Source organism: Scyliorhinus torazame, chromosome 1 (genome assembly GCF_047496885.1).
Source record: "Scyliorhinus torazame isolate Kashiwa2021f chromosome 1, sScyTor2.1, whole genome shotgun sequence".
NCBI lineage: Eukaryota > Metazoa > Chordata > Chondrichthyes > Carcharhiniformes > Scyliorhinidae > Scyliorhinus > Scyliorhinus torazame.
In genome coordinates this window covers 19,401,593-19,416,269 of record NC_092707.1, presented here as the reverse complement: position 1 = coordinate 19,416,269, position 14,677 = coordinate 19,401,593, and the positions used below count along the sequence as shown (strand labels likewise).

At 56.8% G+C, this 14,677-nt stretch overlaps 1 protein-coding gene across 1 annotated transcript in view; it reads right to left on the bottom strand.

The window, feature by feature from the left end:
- Positions 1-14,677, bottom strand: part of LOC140430856 (tricarboxylate transport protein, mitochondrial-like) — a 181,945-nt gene that overhangs the window by 61,241 nt on the left and 106,027 nt on the right. The window contains exon 5 of the mRNA XM_072466029.1: positions 5,745-5,883. Coding sequence (XP_072322130.1) covers positions 5,745-5,883 — 139 coding nt within the window. The remainder of the gene's footprint in view (positions 1-5,744; positions 5,884-14,677) is intronic.

Here is a 14,677-nt window from a genome sequence, read left to right as displayed (position 1 = left end):
TGGATGACCGCGACAACACGAATGAGTCGTGTACACTGCCTGGGTAACGGGCGCAGACGTGCAGGATCATCATGCGGTGGTCGCAGACCACCTGTACGTTCATCGAATAGGTCCCCTTCCTATTAGTGAACACGGCCCTGTTATCTGCAGGTGGCCGCACGGCGACGTGCATCCCATCGATCGCGCCCTGGACCATGGGGAACCCGGCAATGGCAGAGAAGCCCACGGCCCGGGCATCTTGGCTGGCCCGGTCCACGGGGAAGCGGATGTAGCGGTGCGCCATGGCATAAAGGGCATCTGTCACTGCCCGGATGCACCGATGCACCGATGTCTGCGATATGCCGGACAGGTCCCCACTCGGTGCCTGGAATGACCCCGTTGCATAAAAGTTCAGGGCCACCGTAACCTTGACGGACACGGGGAGAGGGTGTCCCCCGCCAGTGCCACGCGGTGACAGGTGTGCCAGCAGGTGGCAGATGTGTGCCACGGTTTCCCGGCTCATCCGGAGTCTCCTCCTGCATTCCCGGTCCGTGAGGTCCTGGTATGACTGCCGGGGCCGGTACACACGGGGCGCCCTCGGGTGCCTCCGTTGCCGTGGGGCCGCGACGTCCTCCTCCCCCTCCTCGTCCTGTCGGTCAGGTGTCCCTCCAGCCTGGGCGGCTGCCGCCTGCCCCTCTGCGGCAGCCTGCGCCGCCTCTCTGGCACGCTCCTCCTCCTCCTCCTCCTCCTCCTCATCCAGGGCAACATAGACATGAGCGGCTGCCACCACGGCGGCCAACATCGCTGGATGATCTGAAAACATGACGACCTGGTGGGGGGGAGGGGAACGACGACATGTCATCATTGCCCATATCCCCTCCTCCCCCCAGCCAGGTGGCATGGACCGCATGGATCCAACTGTTGGAGGCTGGCACCTGGCCAGGTGGACCAACTCATTTGCCCTCCCATCACCCACCCCGGCACGGACCCCCTCCCCAACCCCCAACCTCCACCCCAGCACGGACCCCCTCCCCAACCCCCAACCTCCACCCCGGCACGGACCCCCTCCCCAACCCCCAACCTCCACCCCGGCACGGACCCCCTCCCCAACCCCCAACCTCCACCCCAGCACGGACCCCCCCCCAACCTCCACCCCGGCACGGAACCCCTCCCCAACCCCCAACCTCCACCCCGGCACGGACCCCCCCCCAACCTCCACCCCGGCACGGACCCCCTCCACAACCCCCAACCTCCACCCCGGCACGGACCCCCTCCCCAACCTCCACCCCGGCACGGACCCCCTCCCCAACCTCCACCCCGGCACGGACCCCCCCCCAACCTCCACCCCGGCACGGACCCCCTCCCCAACCCCCAACCTCCACCCCGGCACGGACCCCCTCCCCAACCCCCAACCTCCACCCCGGCACGGACCCCCTCCCCAACCCCCAACCTCCACCCCGGCACGGACCCCCTCCCCAACCCCCAACCTCCACCCCAGCACGGACCCCCTCCCCAACCCCCAACCTCCACCCCAGCACGGACCCCCCCCCCAACCTCCACCCCGGCACGGAACCCCTCCCCAACCCCCAACCTCCAACCCGGCACGGACCCCCCCCCCCAACCTCCACCCCGGCACGGACCCCCTCCACAACCCCCAACCTCCACCCCGGCACGGACCCCCTCCCCAACCTCCACCCCGGCACGGACCCCCTCCCCAACCTCCACCCCGGCACGGACCCCCCCAACCTCCACCCCGGCACGGACCCCCTCCCCAACCCCCAACCTCCACCCCGGCACGGACCCCCTCCCGGCACTCCCCCGGAGCCCAGCCTACTCTAACCACCCCCCCCCCCCCCCCCCCCCCCCGCCGCACACACACACAAGCCGAGACACACCTCTCCTCAGGCAATCAGTCTGCGGCCACGCCATTTCCTGCCCAGAGCCAACCCCCCAGGCCGTCACTCACCTCCTCGCTGGTCGGCGTGAGCCTGGAGCACCGGGTCACGCCGATGAAAAGGAGGTTTGATTGACGTCGACGTGAACGGTCATCACGTCGACGGGACTTCGGCCCATCCGGAAGGGAGAATATCGGCAGGCCGAAAATCGGCTGCCTTGCGCAGACCCGTGACATTCTCCGCGGCAGCGGCGCCATTAACGCCCCGCCGACTTTTCTCCCTTCGGAGACTTCGGCGGGGGCGGGGGCGGGATTCACGGCGGCCAACGGCCATTCTCCGACCCAGCGGGGGGTCGGAGAATGACGCCCCACATTCTCCCCTCTCCCTGTGGGAGTGAGTCCCACATTCCCCCCACTCCCTGTGGGAGCGAGTCCCATATTCTCCCTGTGGGAGCGGGTTCCACATTCTCCCCACTCCCTGTGGGAGCGAGTTCCACATTCTCCCCACTCCCTGTGGGAGCGAGTTCCACATTCTCCCCACTCCCTGTGGGAGCGAGTTCCACATTCTCCCCACTCCCTGTGGGAGCGAGTCCCATATTGTCCCTGTGGGAGCGGGTTCCACATTCTCCCCACTCCCAGTGGGAGCGAGTTCCACATTGTCCCCACTCCCTGTGGGAGTGAGTTCCACATTCTCCCCACTCCCTACGGGAGCAAGTTCCACATTCTCCCCACTCCCTATGGGAGCGAGTTCCACATTCTCCCCACTCCCTGTGGGAGCGAGTTCCACATTCTCCCTACTCCCCGTGGGAGCGAGTCCCACATTCTCCCCACTCCCTGTGGGAGCGAGTTCCACATTCTCCCCATTCCCTATGGGAGCGAGTTCCACATTCTCCCCATTCCCTATGGGAGCGAGTCCCACATTCTCCCCACTCCCTGTGGGAGCGAGTTCCACATTCTCCCCATTCCCTATGGGAGCGAGTTCCACATTCTCCCCACTCCCCGTGGGAGCGAGTCCCACATTCTCCCCACTCCCTGTGGGAGCGAGTCCCACATTCTCCCCACTCTCTGCGGGAGCGAGTCCCACATTCCCCACACTCCCTGTGGGAGCGAGTCCCACATTCCCCCCACTCCCTGTGGGAGTGAGTTCCACATTCCCCCCACTCCCTGTTGGAGCGAGTTCCACATTCTCCCCACTCCCTGTGGGAGCGGGTTCCACATTCTCCCCACTCCCCGTGGGAGCGAGTCCCACATTCCCCCCACTCCCTGTGGGAGTGAGTTCCACATTCCCCCCACTCCCTGTTGGAGCGAGTTCCACATTCTCCCCACTCCCTGTGGGAGCGGGTTCCACATTCTCCCCACTCCCTGTTGGAGCGAGTTCCACATTCTCCCCACTCCCTGCGGGAGCGAGTTCCACATTCTCCCCACTGTCTGCGGGAGCGAGTTCCACATTCCCCCCACTCTCTGCGGGAGCGAGTCCCACATTCCCCACACTCCCTGTGGGAGCGAGTTCCACATTCTCCCCACTCTCTACGGGAGCGAGTTCCACATTCTCCCCACTCTCTGCGGGAGCGAGTTCCACATTCTCCCCACTCTCTGCGGGAGCGAGTTCCACATTCTCCCCACTCCCCGTGCGAGCGAGTTCCACATTCTCCCCACTCCCTGTGGGAGCGAGTTCCACATTCCCCACACTCTCTACGGGAGCGAGTTCCACATTCTCCCCACTCTCTGCGGGAGCGAGTTCCACATTCTCCCCACTCTCTGCGGGAGAGAGTTCCACATTCTCCCCACTCTCTGCGGGAGCGAGTTCCACATTCTCCCCACTCTCTGCGGGAGCGAGTTCCACATTCTCCCCACTCTCTGCGGGAGAGAGTTCCACATTCTCCCCACTCTCTGCGGGAGCGAGTTCCACATTCTCCCCACTCTCTGCGGGAGCGAGTTCCACATTCTCCCCACTCCCCGTGCGAGCGAGTTCCACATTCTCCCCACTCTCTGCGGGAGCGAGTTCCACATTCTCCCCACTCTCTGTGGGAGCGAGTTCCACATTCTCCCCACTCTCTGCGGGAGCGAGTTCCACATTCTCCCCACTCCCTGTGGGAGTGAGTTCCACACTCTCCCCACTCCCTGTGGGAGCGAGTTCCACATTCTCCCCACTCCCTGTGGGAGCGAGTTCCACATTCTCCCCACTCTCTGCGGGAGCGAGTTCCACACTCTCCCCACTCTCTGCGGGAGCGAGATCCACTTTACCTCACGATCTCCTTCAAAACCTTGAGGCTATCAAAAGATCATCAGGCCAAAAAGCAGCAGGAGACACGAAGCAGCCAGCAGGCTTAGAGACATCCGAAGCTCCCAATTCCTAAATAATAACAGGTAGGGAAGATCTATTGTATTTTTTAAATGCCCTTTCAAGGGGTTATCTGCCTGAGATGATTCATGGAGCTGACAAGGTCGATCAGAGCAAATGGTCAAAATCTTACAATCCAAGTTCAGGAGTGACGTCAGGAAGCACGGGCGTCATTCTCCGCCGGCGGGAGTCTCCGTTTTGCCGGCGCCCGGGGGTTTCCCGACGGCGTGGGGCTGCACCACAATGGGGAACCCCATTGACCGGCCGGTGTTACGGAGACTCCCGCCGGCCGGTCGGGGCAGAAATGTGGCGGGGCGGGTAGGAGAATTTCGCCACACGTCTTCCCACAAAGGGGAGTGTCAATCCGGAATGTTCTCTCTCACAAAAGAGCTGTCAAGCCTGAGGGGACTAAATTTTTAGTTCTGACCAAAGATCATCAATCGGAAATGTCCCTCTCACCAGGGGTATTGTTATAGAAGAATAGAATCATTACAGTGCAGAAGGAGGCCATTCGGCCCATCGAGCCTGCACCAACCCTCTGAAAGAGCAGCCTACTTAAGCCTTGGCCTAACTGAAAGGTGGACCAGGCTCGGGGGGGGGGTGCTGTACATCCTCCTCCGTTCCTCTGTGGGAGTTCCGTGGTCTGGGCTTTTGGCGACCAGCCTCACAACAACAACCTGCATTTAAGTAGCACCTTTCAAGCTGCAAAATGCGCCAAGGTGCTTCCCAGGAAAGTTAGCAGTCAGAATGTGACACCGACCTGCCTCAGGAGATATTAGGACACACGTTTATTCAGTGGGCGGGGAGGGCGGGGGGGGGGGGGGCGGGGGATGATTGGCCAGCATCTTAAAGGAGGAGTGACAGGAGGAGAGGTTTAGAGAGGGAATTCCAAAGCTTGGTGCCCAAGCAGCTGAAGGCACGTCCGCCGACGGCACAACTAAGATCAGGGATTCAGAAGAGGCCGGAATTGGAGGAGCGCAGAGATCTCGGAGGGTGCGTGAAGGGTTCACTGACAGCAGCAGGCCACGCGGCTGAACATGGTGTAGTCTGCGGGGCCTACATATCCCGGCAAGTGGTCACCACTGGAGAGTGCTCAGGGGGGGGGGAACTGCTGCCTAAATGTGTGCTCCCCCCACACCCACCCAGACACCTCGAGGCCCATCACAGCCCCTGCCTCAGTGCTGCGGCCTATTCCCACTACCCGCCTGCATCTCTGTGAACTGCACGGGCCCACTCGCCCAACACAGTGACGTGGTTGGCCCTTCAAACCCCCCCCCCCCATCCGCTTGCAACCAGAGGCAACGAGGGACGGACAATACAATGCTGGGCCTCAGAAGCGACGCGGGATCCAGAGGCGGAATGGATCGCTGGCTAGGCTGGACTCGCGTTTCTGTGGGATATTGATGATGCGGGCCTGAGGAATTAGGGTGGGAACTGGGAAGGAGGGTTGAAGGACGAAGACGTTGAAGGCGAGTTTGTGTGTGTGTGTGGGGGGGGGGGGGGGCAAATGAGCGAGATGAGCTGAATTACCTTCACCGTCTCCATTGGGCAGACCACCAACACCGCCTCGAAGACCCCAGCTCCCAGGCCACACAGGACACTTTGCCGGCTGCTTAATCTGCCCTGTGCATCGCGAATCTGGTTACTCAGGAACTCAAAGGTTCCGAACCTGGGTGAGAGAACATGCAGAGTTCAACGACAACAACAACAGCTTGCATTTATATAGCCTCTTCAATGCAGTGAAACATCCCCGGACCCTACACAGGAGCATTCACCAAACACAATCCAACACTGAGGCACACAGGGAGACACCAGGGCCACAGGTTTGATCAAACAGCGAGGCCGTAACGAAGCAGAGAAATTTAGGGGCTTTCCCAGTGTCTGCGTGGGTGTCGCCCCCACAACCCAAAGATGGGCAGGCGAGGTGGATTGGCCGCGCTAAATTGCCCCTTCATTGGAAAAATTGAATTAGGTACACTAAATTTTTTTTAGAAAAAGAAAATGAAAAGAGGTTAGGGAAGGAATTTCAGAGTTTACGACCCAGGCAGCGAAGGCCTACATCGATGCAGAGGTGGAAATTGGGGGATGTTGAAGAGGCCAGAATTGGAGTAACGCAGAGATCTCTGTAGTTTGGAGGGCTGACAGGGATTGCAGAGATCGTAGGGACCGGTTACACCAGTAGTTTGGACCATTAAGGGAGCAGTGAATGTCACATGGGATGTTGGTGGTGGGGCAACTGGTTGTCAGGGGGTCAGAACTGAGGGAGTGCCGCACTGTCAGAGGGTCAGTACTGAGGGAGTGCTGTACTGTCAGAGGGTCAGTACTGAGGGAAAGCTGCACTGTCAGAGGGTCAGTACTGAGGGAGTGCCGCACTGTCAGACGGTCAGCACTGAGGCAGTGCTGCACTGTCAGAGGGGCAGTACTGAGGGAGCGCTGCACTGTCAGAGGGTCAGTACTGAGGGAGCGCCGCACTGTCAGAGGGTCAGTACTGAGGGAGTGCTGCACTGTCAGAGGGTCAGTACTGAGGGAGTGCTGCACTGTCAGAGGGTCAGTACTGAGGGAGTGCTGCACTGACAGAGGGCAAGTACTGAGGGAGTGCTGCACTGTCAGAGGATCAATACTGAGGGAGCGCTGCACTGTCAGAGGGCAAGTACTGAGGGAGTGCTGCAGTGTCAGAGGGTCAGTACTGAGGGAGTGCTGCACTGTCAGAGGGTCAGTACTGAGAGAGTGCTGCACTGTCACAGTGTCAGTACTGAGAGAGTGCTGCACTGTCAGAGGGTCAGTACTGAGGGAGTACTGCACTGTCAGGGGGTCAGTACTGAGGGAGTGCTGCACTGTCAGAGGGTCAGTACTGAGAGAGTGCTGCACTGTGAGAGGGTCAGTACTGAGGGAGTGCTGCAGTGTCAGAGGGTCAGTACTGAGGGAGTGCTGCAGTGTCAGAGGGTCAGTACTGAGGGAGTGCCGCACTGTCAGAGGGCAAGTACTGAGGGAGTACTGCACTGTCAGAGGATCAATACTGAGGGAGTGCTGCACTATCAGAGGGTCAGTACTGAGGGAGTGCTGCACTGTCAGAGGGTCAGTACTGAGGGAGTGCTGCACTGTCAGAGGATCAGTACTGAGGGAGTGCTGCACTGTCAGAGGGTCAGTACTGAGGGAGTGCTGCACTGTCAGAGGGTCGGTACTGAGGGAGGTACTGCACTGTCACTGCAGCATGGTAGCATAGTTGCTTCACAGCTCCAGAGTCCCAGGTTCAATTCCCGGCTTGGGTCACTGTCTGTGCGGAGTCTGCACATCCTCCCCGTGTGTGCGTGGGGTTCCTCCGGGTGCTCCGGTTTCCTCCCACAGTCCAAAGATGTGCAGGTTAGGTGGATCGGCCATGCTAAATCGCCCTTAGTGTCCAAAAATGGTTCGATGGGGTTACGGGGATAAGGTGGATGTGAAGGAATAGGGTGGAGGTAGGGGCCTATGTAGGGTGCTTTTTCCAAGGGCCGGTGACTCGATGGGCTGAATGGCCTCCTTCTGCACTATAAATTCTATGAACTCTATCTATCTGTGTCGGACAGTCAGTACTGAGGGAGGGCCGCGTTGTCGGAGATAATGGGTGAAATTCTCCCCCAACGGCACGATGTCCGCCGACTGGCGGCAAAAACGGCGCCAATGAGACGGGCATCGCGCCGGCCCAAAGGTGCGGAATACTCCGCCTCTTTGGGGGCCGAGCCCCAACATTGAGGGGCTAGGCCGACGCCGGAGGAATTTCCGCCCCGCCAGCTGGCGGAAATGGCGTTTGGTGCCCTGCCAGCTGGCGCGGAAATGCGGCGCTTGCGCGGGAGCGTCAGCGGCCGCCGACAGTTTCCCGCGCATGTGCAGTGGGGAGAGTCTCTTCCGCCTCCGCCATGGTGGAGGCGGAAGGGAAAGAGTGCCCCCACGGCACAGGCCCGCCCGCGGATCGGTGGGCCCCGATCGCGGGTCAGGCCACCGTGGGGGCACCCCCCGGGGTCAGATCGCCCCGCGCTCCCCCCCCCCCCAGGACCCCGGAGCCCGCCCACGCCGCCTGGTCCCGCCGGTAAATACCAGCTTTGATTTACGCCGGTGGGACAGGCAATTTCTGGGCGGGACTTCGGCCCATCCGGGCCGGAGAATTGAGCGGGGGGTCCCGCCAACCGGCGCGGCCCGATTCCCGCCCCCGCCCAATATCCGGTACCGGAGACTTCGGCGGGGGCGGGATTCACGGCGGCCAACGGCCATTCTCCGAACCGGCTGGGGGTCGGAGAATGACGCCCCATGTCTGCCATCTTGTTATAAAAACTCCAAGGGCACAAGTGAAAGAAAAGCAGAGAATCTATCCCCGTTGTCCTGACCAATAATTACCCTTCAACCTTCTCACTGATAAAACTGTTCACTATCACAGCACGGTGGCGCAGTGGGATAGCACTGCAGTCTCACGGCGCCGAGGTCCCAGGTTCGATCCCAGCTCTGGGTCACTGTCTGTGTGGAGTTTGCACATTCTCCCCATGTTTGCGTGGGTTTTGCCCCCACAATCCAAAGATGTGCAAGACAGGTGGATTGGCCACGCTAAATTGTCCCTTAATTAAAACATACAGTGCAGAAGGAGGCCATTCGGCCCATCAAGTCTTCACCAACCCACTTAAGCTCTCACTTTCACCCTATCCCAGTAACCCTCCTAACCTTTTTTGGACACTAAGGGCAATTTAGCATAGCCAATCCTCCTAACCTGCATGCCTTTGGACTGTGGGAGGAAACCGGAGCACCCGGAGGAAACCCACGCAGACACGGGGAGAACGTGCAGACTCCGCACAGACAGTGACCCAGCAGGGAATCGAACCTGGGACCCTGGCGCTGTGAAGCCACAGTGCTAATCACTTGTGCTACCGTGCTGCCCCTACAACCGTGCTGCCCTAATGACTGAGTTCTGAGTAGTGACCAGAACTCTCGCCCCGTATCATTCATTGGCTGTAAAGCGATTGGGGATACCCTGAGGTTGTGAGAGATATTTTACAAACTCAGGTGTTTCTATTCTCCTTCGAGATGTTCACAGAGAAAAGGTCAAACAAATCTGGCGGGATCCTTCGTTGCGAGATTGCCTCGCTATCGCTGGCAACGGGAACAGAGAATCGAGAAGGAGCTTAAAGCCCTTTCCTATCAATGAAGACTGCAATGAGTGACATCTGTCAACAGAAAGTGTTACTGCCAAATCGGGCATAAGCTTCCCGCAATTTTGGATCCTTTTAAAATAGAGGAAGAGTTCCTTGTGTTTAGCAGGTGGTACAGCTTGCTGCTGCAATACCCATTCTGCCAGCAGGGGTCAGTCAAGGGTTACAGTGTGGGTGTAAATCCTAGCCAATGGCATTAGGGGGCGATAGACGGGACAGCGCTGACTGGTCCAGTCCAGACATGTCCTGCATCCACCAGTCACCTGTAATGGGTGATTGCCAGATCAGATAGGGCCTCTGTGTCACGAACCGGGCTGCATGTCCACGGCTCCGACTTGGAGACATTTGTGGCCGAGCTAATTGACAAGGTGATGGTGTTATTCACGGTGTTATTTAATTCCACCTTAATGTGGTTAACTCTTTCACTGCTGCTGAAGTGGCTCAGTAAACAACTGAGCCATACCAGCAGTCTCTGTCCTCAGCTGCCTTTCACTCTCTTTCTGTCCTTCTCTCTCTCACTCACTCTCTCTTTCTCTTCCTGTCTGTCCTTTCACTCTCTCTCAGTCCATCTGTCGATCGCCCTGTGTCTCTCTTTCACTTTCTCACTCCCTTCTGCCCCTCTCCGTCCTGCGTTCTCCCTCTCTCTACCTGTCTTCTTACCCCTGTCCCTTTCTCTCCCTCTCACTATTCGTCTCTTTTTCTCTCCCCTTCTGTCATTCTCGATCACTCATTATTTGTCTCCTTTTGTCGCTGTCTCCCTTTCACTCCTGAGGCAGCACCTTCCAAACTCACGACCGCTACCATCTAGAAGGACAAGAGCAGCAGATACCTGGGAACCCCACCACCTGGAGGTTCCCCTCCAAGCCACTCACCAGCCTGACTTGGAAATGTATCGCCATTCCTTCACTGTCGCTGGGGCAACATCCTGGAACTCCCTCCCTAACAGCACTGTGGGTGTACCTACACCTCAGGGACTGCAGCGGTTCAAGAAGGCAGCTCACCACCACCTTCTGAAGGGCAATTAGTGATGGGCAATAAATGTTGGCCTACCAATACATGACACCAACATCCCATAAATTAGTTTTTAAAAATACCCTCTCTCTTTCTGTCTCTGTCTTTGTCCCCATCTGTCTTCTCCTCTTTCTCTGTACCTGCCTCTCATGATGTTCCTGCCTCTGTCTCTCTCTCTCTCTCTGTCACTGTCTTTCATTGTTTCTCTCTGCCCCTCCACTCACTTCTCGGGCAGCTAGTAATGGTTAATAAATGCTGGGCACCCACAGCCTGTAAACGAATGAAAATAAATGACCAGATCCTCCGATTCTGATGCTGAGAACCGAGGATCTCTGCCCTTTTACATGGAATAAATCACCGGTGCCCGTCACCGGTGAGTGTCTAGCAGCTGCGTCGCGTAAATCGCCCGGCCTCCACAAAATAATCGGGCGGAGAATTGCCGGGTCCGTGGCCGCGCATGTTGACGCCCTGCAGCGGTCGTGCCGTAAAACATGGTGCCAGCCGTGCGCGGACCCAACCTGCCAGCTAGTGCCCCCGGACACCCTCTCGCTGCCCCTGCCCCCCCCCCCCCCCGGGCCAGCGGCACGGCTCCCGCCCAACTGTGGCGGCGCTGGATACAGTCCGCAGCCGCCACGCCGGGTTCCCGCACGGCGGGGACCACACGTCGACCGCGCGCTTGTGAACCCGGCCCAACGGGGGCGGAGCATCGGGGGGGGGCCTTCAGGTGACGTCCTGGGGCCGTCCCAAAGGCGTGCGGCGCGCACCGCGATGGCGCCGTTTCGGAGTGGGCGGAGCATGCGAATCCCGCGTATAACTGGCGTAAAAGTGGATCCTCCGCCGATCGCCGATTACGGAATCGCCGTCGGGAATCGGGGCATCTCGCCCAAAGACTCCGCTTTGTGGTTCTGTGGCTCTGGGAGTTTGAGGTTGGGATAAGACAGGAGCGAACACTGTGGAGCTAGCCCAGGAGAGTGGTCCAGAAGGCCGATCGAAGAGGCACCAAATTTTCCTTTTGTGGACTTGGCTCTGGTTCCTTCATTACTCCTGTGGAAAACGGCAACCCCCCCTTGGAATTCCGTCGCTAAACCTCTCTCCCTTTCCAGCTCTCTATCTCTTCTTTCCTGACACTTCTTCAAAACCCAACTCTTCAAGCACCAAACCTAACAGCTCATGTGGTTTGGTGGCAGACTTTCAGCTGATGACACCCCTGTAAGGCACGGTGGGACGTTTACTACGGTTAAAAGCGCTAATGAAACACAGTCAAAAGGGCAACATGTTCACAGCAGACTTCATACAGAAACAGATTTTTTTAAAAAAAAGACATTTAACATTCTTTTTCGAAAAGTGCCCTGTGCGTTCAAGGTTTTATGTGTAATTAGGAGATAGCTAAGCAGGTTAAACAGTTTGTACATATTGCTAGTTGCTATTGCTAACCGTCACAGCACATTCACTGTGCATGAGAAACAGTGCTGTGATTTCCCACAATGTGATAAAAGGTGTTACTGAAATATCTCATTTTCCTCTGCCAGGAACCTCGAGTGTCTGACACAGTTGGAAGTCTGATTGTTACAAGGGGAGGGATCACCAAACATAGAAACATAGAAAATGGGAGCAGCACGGTAGCACAAGTGGATAGCACTGTGGCTTCACAGCGCCAGGGTCCCAGGTTCGATTCCCCGCTGAGTCACTGTCTGTGCGGAGTCTGCACATCCTCCCCGTGTGTGCGTGGGTTTCCTCCGGGTGCTCCGGTTTCCTCCCACAGTCTAAAGATGTGCAGGTTAGGTGGATTGGCCACGCTAAATTGCCCTTAGTGTCCAAAATTGCCCTTAGTGTTGGGTTGGGTGGGGTTATGGGAATAGGGTGGAGGTGTGGGCTTGGATAGGGTGCTCGTTCAAAGAACCGGTGCAGACTTGATGGGCCGAATGGCTTCCTTCTGAACTGTAAATTCTATGAACGTCTTTAAACTACAGTACGAAGTCTTACAACACCAGGTTAAAGTCCAACAGGTTTGTTTCGATGTCACTAGCTTTCGGAGCGCTGCTCCTTCCTCAGGTGAATGAAGAGGTATGTTCCAGAAACACATATATAGACAAATTCAAAGATGCCAAACAATGCTTGGAATGCGAGCATTAGCAGGTGATTAAATCTTTACAGATCCAGAGATGGGGTAACCCCAGGTTAAAGAGGTCTGAATGCCCTTGACTGCTGAAGTGTGCATTCAGCCTCTGATCTCCGGGTAAGCGTTCTCCAAGGCGGCCTTCAGGACCCGCGACAACGCAGAATCGCCGAGCAGAAACTTATAGCCAAGTTCCGCACACATGAGTGCGGCCTCAACCGGGACCTGGGATTCATGTCACATTACATTCATCCCCCACCATCTGGCCTGCGAAATCCTACCAACTGTCCTGGCTTGACACAATTCACACCTCTTTAACCTGGGGTTACCCCATCTCTGGATCTGTAAAGATTTAATCACCTGCTAATGCTCACATTCCTAGCATTGTTTGGCATCTTTGAATTTGTCTATATATGTGTTTCTGGAACAGACCTCTTCATTCACCTGAGGAAGGAGCAGCGCTCCGAAAGCTAGTGACATCGAAACAAACCTGTTGGACTTTAACCTGGTGTTGTAAGACTTCGTACTGTGCTCACCCCAGTCCAACGCCGGCATCTCCACATCATGTCTTTAAACTAGTAAAGCGTCACATGTTGCTTCAACAAAATGTGACATGAAGCCACACCAAGGCGATATGGGAAGGGAGAGGTGAGTGAAAGCTTGGTCAAAGCGGTAAGTTGCAAGGAGTAAACTCCAGACGGTTAGGAGTGTTGATTGTACATAATTAATCATTTAAACGTATTCAGGTGATGGACATTAACTGGCAATTCACTAGTGTTCCTACGTGTAGGAGACTGACTGTGGTTATTGTTTGGAGGTGAACATGTGTGTTCCTGTAGAGATGTGTCTGCAAGTGGACAAAGACTAGCTCCAGAGGTAGAGAGGTTTAGGGTGGCAATTCCAGAGTTCAGGGCAGGGATTCCCAAACCCTGGGTCATTACTCTCTTTGGGACTAACAGCAGGACGATTAAAATGAAATGAAATGAAAATTGCTTATTGTCACAAGTAGGCTTCAAATGAAGTTACTGTGAAAAGCCCCTAGTCGCCACATTCCGGCGCCTGTTCGGGGAGGCTGGTACGGGAATTGAACTGTGCTGGGCCTGCCTTGGTCTACTTTAAAAGCCAGCAATTTAGCCCTGTGCTAAACCAGCCCCTGGTTATTGGGGAGAGAACAAAAAACAAAGAACTGTTCAGCACAGGAACAGGCCATTCGGCCCCTCCAAGCCTGCACTGATCACGGTGCCTGTCCAAACTAAAACCTTCTGCACTTCAGGGGTCCATATCCCTCTAGGGGAGGCGGTGGCACAGTGATATTGTCGCTGGACGAGTAATCCAGAGAGCCAGATTAATGCTCTGGGGACATGGGTTCGAATCCTACCTTGCAGGTGGTGAAATTTAAATTCAGTAAAAAATAATCTGGAATTAAAAGATTTGTTTGTCAATTTTAGAGTACCCAATTATTTTTTTTCCCAATCAAGGGGCAATTTAGCATGGCCAATCCACCTAACCTACACATCTTTGTGATTTGGGGGCGAAACCCACACAGACACGGGGAGAATGTGCAAACTCCACACGGACAGGGGGCCGGGATTCGAACCCGGGTCCTCAGCGTCGCAGTCCCAGTGCTAACTACTGCGCCACGTGCCACCCTGTCGTCCTTACCTGGTCTGGCCTACATGTGACTCCAGATCTACAGCAATGTGATTGACTCTTAAATGCCCTCTGGGATGGGCAATAAATGCCCAGCCAGCGACGCCCACATCCCGTGAACGAATAAAACAAAAATTCCCATCCTATTCATGTATTTGTAAAGGTGCCTCTTCAGCGTCCCTATCGTCCCTGCTTCCACCACCTCCTCCGGAGTTCCAGGCACCCACTACCCTCTGCGTAAAAAACCTCTCTCGCACATCTCCTCTAAACTTTGCCCCTCGCACCTTAAACCTATGCCCCCGAGTAATTGACCCCTCTGCCCTGGGAAAAAGCGTCCGCCTATCCGGATGCTCAAGAATCCAGTACTGGAGAAGCAGACACATCTCAAAGGAGTTGGAGGTTATCGAGATAGATTCATAGAGTCATAGATGTTTACAGCATGGAAACAGGCCCTTCGGCCCAGCTTGTCCAAGCCGCCCTGTTTCTATCACTAAGCTAGTCCCACTTGCCCACAT